Source organism: Pecten maximus, chromosome 4 (assembly GCF_902652985.1).
Source record: "Pecten maximus chromosome 4, xPecMax1.1, whole genome shotgun sequence".
Taxonomy (NCBI): domain Eukaryota; kingdom Metazoa; phylum Mollusca; class Bivalvia; order Pectinida; family Pectinidae; genus Pecten; species Pecten maximus.
Window position 1 is genome coordinate 32,053,331 of NC_047018.1, and position 9,461 is coordinate 32,062,791.

At 36.4% G+C, this 9,461-nt stretch overlaps 2 protein-coding genes across 2 annotated transcripts; both read left to right on the forward strand.

The window, feature by feature from the left end:
• LOC117325843 lies at positions 1–2,959 on the forward strand. Its single transcript, XM_033882336.1, has one exon. It carries the CDS (start codon positions 355–357, stop codon positions 787–789), a length of 435 nt encoding a protein of 144 aa, XP_033738227.1. The 5' UTR covers positions 1–354; the 3' UTR covers positions 790–2,959.
• A 1,612-nt stretch (positions 2,960–4,571) lies between these two features.
• LOC117325844 (myosin heavy chain, non-muscle-like) lies at positions 4,572–8,740 on the forward strand. Its single transcript, XM_033882337.1, has 3 exons — positions 4,572–4,950; positions 5,234–5,275; positions 5,694–8,740. Exons 2-3 carry the CDS (start codon positions 5,243–5,245, stop codon positions 6,669–6,671), a joined length of 1,011 nt encoding a protein of 336 aa, XP_033738228.1. The 5' UTR covers positions 4,572–4,950; positions 5,234–5,242; the 3' UTR covers positions 6,672–8,740.
• Positions 8,741–9,461: the final 721 nt, after the last annotated feature.

The window sequence follows — 9,461 nt, forward strand, 5'->3', positions numbered from 1 at the left end:
CTTAATGTGTTAATACGACCACCACATGGACATTATTATTCCACTTCATATTGGCATACATACACTTAGAGTTTACCTCCCAACTTTAAACATAGACTCGTCTTTTTTATTCCTTAAGAAATCTTAGTGATAAATACGGTATCCTGTTTGGTTACGAAAGCATTGTGTCATGTGGCTCAATGCGAGATTCCCACATACTGATTGCTGTTCAATATATACAAGTCTATTAATTACCTGTAAGCCCTGGCACGGTTGACGGGGTAGAATTTGGCTCAGTACACAAACACAGGCGGCATGTTGATAGGAGCGGGTGACACTCTATCTATGTAGACAGGAGTTAACTGTCCGACAACTATGGAATTACAACGAATGGACAGTATATCTCTAAAAGAAGAATATCTTCTCAAAATTTGGGATGATTATGTACTGGAAAACATCGTGGAGGCCAATTCGTGTCAGATGGCTATATTTGATCGTCGGACTAAGAGAAGGATAATCGGAACGGAAAGTTTCAAAATCCAAGCATGTGAGCTGAGCCACATCGCAGAAGGAGTGCTCTACCCCGATTTGGTATACAGAAATGGCATTACAGCCTGTGGTCGACATTACGACGTTCAACTGGCGGATGGCAAACAAGGTATCTACGCCCGGGCAGAAGAATACGGCTGCACCGTGTGTCGGACTCAATCCTTACTCATTATTTGTATCAATGACTCCCGGGCAGTGGCGTCGGAGTGTAACGAACAGGTGATGAAGCTGGGAGATTTCCTGTACCAGGCTGGGATGTAGAGGGACTGTGAGGATTGGACGACAAGAAGAAACATCATCTTACTTGGGCGAATGTAGCCAAAAAGTTATCGTCATACCTGAATAATGACTGTCTTTTATTTCACTCTGGCGACCTGGATACATTGCTACCATTTGTTCCACTACGGAGACCATTCAGAAAACAATTTCCATTTTCATAATAAGATCTCCAAACCACAGAACTATGGGATTTCCCTAACGTTCCAAGCTTTGTGACATATTGTGATTTCAAAGAAGATTCAGCGAATAGGGGAAAGTATTTTAACTTAGATCAATCATTTCACTTATGATATGATTGCAGCTGGAAAACACTATATTTACGTACAGTATGTTGGTAAAACAGCGTTTTACATAGTATTTTATTGTGAGTTTTTTAGTCTGAAACAATTCGTCATATCGCACTTACCTAATATTATTTTATGTTATGTTTTACTTTTTATGTAATAGGCCTCAGTATGCAAAACAGTCATAGAAACTTTACGCTTAGTGTAAGCATAAAAATACAGACTACACAACTAGGTGGCACATTTTTAGATGGTAATATAGATATTATATATAAACGTATGTCGTTGAATGGTTTGGTTGGTAAACGAGTGTCCTGCCACGTTAGTTACGTACATGTCTGATCAATATATAGATTTAAAGTTTTGTGTAACCGGTGCTTATCCAATGTTCGGTTTTTGTGTTCGTTTCAAAAGAATTTCCGTGCCCGTAAAACGGGTGTATTAGCTGTCGTATTGTGGTTTTGTTAGAGGCTTACACACACATATATAGTATTTGTATTAGTTCTAAATAGCTAAAAGTAAAACGAGTGTGGAAAACAGGTTTAGGTAGGCTCTACTTGAATACCGTTACGTATTGAAAATTTGAGAATATTTTATTGCCATCAGTATTGATTGGGGTCTATTGAGGTGGCGAGCCTCTGGAGGTGTTGAATGGAGGATCTGAACCATAGAGGTGGTTATTCAGTCTATTGACGGGGTGTATATCTACCGAAAATGTCCCTATAAATCAAAATAGCCTGGGAACTAGGTTTTAGCAATTGGATCACACTGGCTTAAAGTAAATACTATAGCCTACTAGTTTAATATACACACACCACATGTTGATAGAGTTATCGCGTCTTGTGAGGAAAAGAGAAGCTACACAGAGCGGTGTCAACAATGTCTGCTCGCAATATATATTTAATTTTATATCTGCTCATTAAAGTGGATCCTTGGAATCTACGAGTTCCCTTATACTGTGTTATCTATTCTTCAGGAACATGTCATCATAGAATTGAAGATAGGGTTTGTTTAGCGTGCAAACAAATACCGAACCCTTCATACAGGAATCTGACAGTGTCATGACGAGAAAAATTATCTGGTTTACTCTGAGTGTAGTTTTACAGGTGATGCCCTAGCAATATAATATGTGTTATATTCATATCGATATATAGATGATATTGAATATATTATATGAGTATGACAGAGCATTGATATTTTTCATATCATGTGAACAAATGTAATAAATAGATGTATATGCTTTATATTCTAGAACCAATCTAAATGCAAATTGTGAGCCTTAAGTTTCTTCATGATGTATTCATATTGTAATATGTATTATATGTACGTCATGGACGCGATTATGATGTAGTATTCGTGATACGATAAAGCCTTGATTCGTTCCGTCTCAAGAGGTTTGATTATTTTTTTCATATTTGGAATTTCTATGACTTGGGGAATCTTTTTCAACACTTAAAACATTAGAAAAAATACATTTAAAGGCTTCCTTTGAAAAACGACTCATTTTAAACAATACATGTATATAATCATGTATTTTAAACTATACTCACTTTCGTGAACCAATTCACAATTGTTTTAAGTAAAAGCTTTGCAAGTACTCTTTGTCTAAAGTCTATGACAGTGATAGGGACAATTTTGCATAAAAATGAATGTCCCTGAAAGCACTGCCTTGAAAGTAGGTACAGGATAAGAGGTGGCTGGAATAACTAGGTATTATGGCTCAAATGTTTTAGATTATGCACGATTTTCTAATACATAATATGTGTTAAATCATTTAGCGATTTTATTCATGAAAAAGCAGTATTAAGTTGATTTATTTATTGCATTGATTTATTTGTTAGAAATGAATAAAGTAATGTTCGATATTATATGGTGTTGTATTTTTATAAACCCATACACAATAATGCATTTTTGGCTATTGTCTTTAAAACGATGTTATGACTGTATTTATTAGGCTGCATTGAAAAATAGCGAGTCAATTTGAAGCTGGCATAATTTTTTCTTCCACCGTGGTTATCTTTTTTCACTTCATTGATCATTAAAAATCAGAAATTTGGTTATTCAAGCACATTCCATTACATGTATTTCGGTTAAATCTTGGACTATTGTCTGTTTCTTCAAGTTTTAGTAAAAATCGCTTAATAAGATATTGGTCTTTTAAACTAGATAACAACATACGTTGTTGAACTTCCATATAACTAGCTAAGGTAAGATAATTATAGCTCCGTAAAACGACGTTCAGACAATGTATCAGTCAGTCATATATCACAAGCTCACGTGCAAACGGACAGTAAATGGGTGGGCTGGTGCCGTGAGGGATATCACACCTGCCTTTCACCAAGGCGACCGGAATAGGATTCGCCGGTTGGACGGTGCGTGGAAATGTATAGGTCTTCTGGGCAGCCACGTGGGATTTCTCCGGGTAACCCTTGGTTCCCAACAAATCAAGATCCACACGCGCTTCCTACCACACCTACAAGAGTGATATGGATTTTATCTGCCTCGTTATTTGTGTAAATAAATAAAGTTCGTCACAGTTGTGAAGAATATGTCATCGACACGAGAAGAAATAATGAAAAAGACGCATTTTTGCAGAATATCGTAATTCGTAATTTACTAGTTTCTCGAGATGTAAACCATAGGCCCTATGTCGAAACCGCAAACCACACGTACCATGCTTGCTTTACTATCGGTATCATTTTATTTACCTAGTTTTCAAAAGATACTTGTCCCAATGAGCCAATACTGTAAAAACTGTTCAAACGATCTGCAGATAAAACGTTCAGGCGTCAAGAGGGTCATTTTGATTTCCATCACTTCCCTTTTAAAATTCCGTTGAGGAGTCCTAGAACGAAACGTTTGTATGATGTCCCTAACATCACTGAGGAGTCTTCGGGACGAAATGTTTGTATAATGTCCCTAGCATCACTAAAGAGGCCTGGAACGAAACGCTGCATGGTGTCCCTAAAGAAATCACTGAGGATCGAGGTATGGGACGAAACGTCTGTGTGAGGTCCCTAACATCACTGCATGAGGTTTCTTTGGACGAAATATCTATATGATGTAGTCTGTTAATTATATGACATATACAGTATCTATTACTGAATTCGTGCTTAAAGGTACTATTCACAATTGCGGTAGTATATAATTACGACACATTCACTGGGTTACTTCATTAACGCTCAATTTGTAACAAAAGCAGTAAATATGTAAGATATACAGAAATGGAATGTCAAATATTTGCAACGGTTCAAGAAAATGATATCGATAGATTTACTTTGTGAAAAATGGAACAGTCTGTCATCGACAGGTAGAATATATTCGTCGTGTGTTTACCTAATCACATGATACAAGAAGTTTTTGGGATATATCCAAGTTTCAATCACTACCTTGCAGTCACTCGTTCGACGATTGCTTTTAATCAATATACAGAGGTCATAGGTCATATGATTAGACTCATTTCAAGGGGTGACACAGGAATCCAACAAACGTCTGGTGGAAATATATATTTTGTTCATGCAAAGGAATTATTATATTATCCTGTCATCTAAACTCTCCCGGGCGTACTATTTATAAAAGCGGATTATGAATTATTCCGGAATTAAACAGACAACACAAAGAAACGTGTGTCCTGCCAACAATGTAGCTATGTCGGAGACCATAGACAGTGTTTAATTGCGACTTACATAGATATACATTTAAGGCCTTCATTGGGTATCATACACACAGTAAGTGTGAAGTTGATTATTAGATTCTTCGTTCTCCTTCCCGATGGATATCACTTCTCTTGTCTGATGAAGGAACTCCTGTCAACTGGACTGATGTCTATTAGCAGACTTTTCGGATAAATATACAGCAGGTATGTATCCCTAATAAAACCTGTTGCATTGCAACATTTAGTATATGAATCGTGAATGGTCATAACAAAAACCTAGAAGTACGCGAAAATGGTTTCTTTAAATATCGTAGACAATGACGCTGTAATAATACCTATACCAAGTAGTCACGTGTCATATAAGTAAATTAGTGTCACTCTTTTACGCCTTTGTAAAGACTTAGTGAAAATAATGTGTACACAGTACGTTAGTGTCTGTGTAGTAAAATATCGACAATTCTATGACGAGTTTTATTTGTTTTATCAGGTCACAATAATGGCGTCACAAGGAACTCCTCGTATTCCAGGGGTAAGCTTAAACTGACTTACTGATAAGTGCAACTGCATTTATGCTTGTGTAAAATATAAATCAACACAGTATACTTTTTTTAAGTTGTATGCAAAATGAGAACAAATGTGACATTAGACATTGTCAGATTAGTTATATTGTATAAGAATATCCTGTCCATGGTTGTAAAGATATTAGGTTAATACACAGTCATATTATACAACACTTTTGTGTTTATACTAAGATCATTGTACTCTATATACAATGTAAATACTTAAAGCATGTTGATAATATCTAGGAAGACGTTAACAACCTGCTACTGTTAAAACGTTTATTATTGTGGCTGAGTAATATTTATGGAAGGGAAGGGGGTTATAATCACAGGGTATAAGATAGAAGTGTTATTGACTTATAAATTATTTCAATCTATTTTGGATAGAATAAATTCCGGATAGATGGTCAGGCGATGAAGAAGACACACGTACCTGTTGGTAGTGGCATAGTGACCACCAAGGCAGACAAACAGGCTGACTCATCGTCTCCTCGGTCTACACACACCGAAGGTGAACTGGATTGTGAGACTGATACGGAAGAGGCAGTACCTGTAATTAAACAACTTCTCGACTTTAATCAAAATCTTCAACTACAAATTGAGGCACTCCGGATGCGTCTTGCTTTCGACAGCAAGAGTCACGAGAAAGAAAAATATTCCGCTGTTCAACAGACAGAGATGAAAATGAAAGAAAAAGAGGCAGAAATTGACGATTTAAAGTTGGTATTAGCTACCAAGGAAGGGAAGATAGGAAATCTCCAAAGTGAAAACCAAAACAAAGGTTCAGAGATTGAGAAACTACAGCATCATATAACGGAAATAAAGAAGGATATCAATACAACCAGATCATACGCAAACGACCTCCAGAAAGAATTGAGGAGACTTCAAGCAGAAAACAAAAGACTTGAGAAAGGCACGTCTTACGAGGAGAAGGAAGGATACATTGCTGATCTTAAGAACGAGATCGATGCACTAAAATCAAATTTGGAGACAATGGAAAAGGAATTAGAGAAGGCGCGGACGATCATCACAACACAGGGGAGTAAGATTAGGTTGTTTGAAAAAGACAAGAGCAACATGCAGGTGAAATTCAAGGAAGAGTTATCACGTATGTCACAAATGATGAGGCGCGAGGTAGAGAAGATGAGGGAAGTAATGAGACAACAATGGGAGGAGATGAGGATTATGAGAGAACAGAACAATGAGATGGGTCGCGATATAAAGGAAATTAAGAATATGCTGGTGATGACTCATCAGGACTCCAACAGGTCGAGGAGCCCGCCCGGGTACGGACAGGTGTTCAAACCCACGCTCCCTACTCTCACCAGGGACACCAAGAGGATTCTAACAGGCAAGAGGAAGTGAGCCCGGACATCTATTACCAAATATGTGCCAAACTAGTCACTGCAAGACTAAGTAAATCATGTTATGTCAATTCGAATGATGTCAGACTATTTTAGAAATGTCCTGGGTGAAGTATTGACATGAATGACTGTTTTTGTTTTGTTTTGTTTTTCTTTTTGATAGATGTTTGTTTTGTACTGCTTTTATCGTCATCTCCGTAATGATTAGGTGTGGGTAACAGAGGAACGATCTAGCGCCATTCATTGCCTGCTTGGTGCGTTGTTTGCAACATGTACTGAGTACAATAAGATATTTATTGAGTGCCAAATTGACTATCAAAACTGACATTTTTAATAATTGATTATCATAGAAATATATAGTGTAATCAGTGTGTCTTCTGGTAATGTCGATTTTTTATCAACAATCAATATCATCATAGGATTGGCTCACTTTACCAGCCCAAATTCTTTGTCGGAAACATGGTATCTTGTCATTGTGAATGTGACGGCTGCAGTGCTGATTACCTTTTTAAATCAAGTTACAGATGTACCAGAACTTTAGAGAGGCGCAGTTGCTGAGTGCTTAATGTGTCCCGACACTTTAACACTTCGAAATCCACGGAGCAGTTGCCTGGTACTGACCGTAGGCCGATGGTTTTTCTCCGGATACTCCGTCTTTTCTCCACCTCCAAAACCTGGCACGTCATTAAATGACGTTGGCTGTTAATAGGACGTTAAACAAAATAACCCAAACCAGAACTTTAGATTGAAGCGCGACATGGAAAGATGTGGAATAAAAAATATCATACACCGTACATTTCTCTGCACTGAATAACTTGAGAAATAACACCATGTGTTGGGACGTCGTAATGTGTTTGTTGACTTCCTTGTCTTCGATATCGATTAGGGTTTATTGCCGTTCTTGTTGACACAATAGATTATATTTAAGTAATAATAGACTGAATTTAAAACAAAATCGATCTTACTGGTATCATAAAACAGGTGAACTACATCTATTGTACGTGTACTATTTAGCCACTTGAACGGGAATTCCTGTGAGGTGAACGCTCTTTAACAGCTATATATCATATTGATAATCCCGAAACAGTGGCTTTTGACACGGCATGGTTCGTTATGAATATACTTTTTATTTCATCGCAAAATTATCAACATGGCAATTTGGATAGATAGAAATACATTCCATGAGAGAGCAATTCATCAGTTTAATTTATCATTTTCTTTTGGCATTCATATTGGCTATAAATGCCAACTGAAAGCAATTTGTTACATGCATTTGCATTTTTGTCATATTATCAACAAAGAAAAAAAGGACTAGGTTGTACACAGGATTTACTCAATGGTTTTAATCGTTCAAATAATGCTGATGATAAAGATTGACCTATAGCAATCATGACTTTATGACTGCCCAAGTAAGGTTTGTAGTGAAATTGCCTTACACTGGTAACTATTTGATAATCAAGTCACATATTAGAGGATAATGTCGATTTATGAAGTCATTTGTTATTCCATAACATAAAGTTAAATGTTACTCGGCTCATTTTCACACTAAGACAAGATCCACTGTTTTTGTTTTGTAGCAAAATGATATAAACTATTAGCGAAACAGACGTAAACTGACAACTGCTAAAAGTAATATTCATTCACATATGTACAGTGTACATTTTCTCACTACTTATCAAGTTTTATTCACGTTTAATATACTCCCATCAATTGCAAAAAAAAAAAAAAAATCAACAAAACGAAATATCGGTGAATTTGGGACATTTTTTAACCTTCGATACCGCCTTATACTTTACCGAAACATCAAATATGTAAGCTTTCCCTTTCAACATGTTATTGACAATCATTAACCACCCTTTTACGCCACATAATGGTTTACTCTTGCTGGAATACAATGAGGATTATTCCTGGGGAGGTAATTCGTGATATTTTAGATTAATTACTGTTGTGTAACTCCAGTGTCAATATATTTGCGTGCAGCACTGTCTGTGCTTGTGTTGAAGTGATCCGAAATTATGTGAACTTGTTGCAAAATATTCTCGCTATAATAAAATGAAAAGAAAAATGCTGTTTTAGAATTTTTGTGGTTAATCTTATTTTCACTTTTAATGATTAATTCAGTTATTCTCTACATTGTTTGTCTTGGAGGGATGCACTACCATTGTAACACCATTCACTGTGTAGAGTTCAATGGCTTTCAGACGCAATATATTTTAATGACAGTTTTCGCAGACTGCCTTAAGGTATTTGAAGGTACTGTTAATCTGATCGTTGTGTATATAAATACCACATTAAGCTATGACCTGTGATATATTTTATGATAGTGTTACTTATTGGCAATTTTAATGTCATTTGAAACACTATCATTTGTTGTGATTTAGCACTAACTCCAGTTACAATATTGAAAATTAATCACCCGATTGGCAATTCAATGTCAGTGTTAGGTGCAATGATAATTAGAAATGACACATTTATTATTTCTATTTATCTCTTGACGAAAAGTAACCCACGGGTATGTATTTCCGCTGAAGTCATAGTGAAATGACGTAGATCAACGGATAAACACAAAGGAATGAGCCCACCCGACACCAAATATAAAACCAAAGGCTTGAAATGATGCCAGAACTCGAGAGAAAGACTACATGATGACAGCTAGCGGAATAACAAAGTCTGGTGATCATACACCGCTTATATTAGTGAACTACACGGCTTATATAAGTTATTCTGACTAATAAGGACAAATAATATCAGTTTTACTCAACTCACTAAAGGTTTAACTGATTTTGTTTTT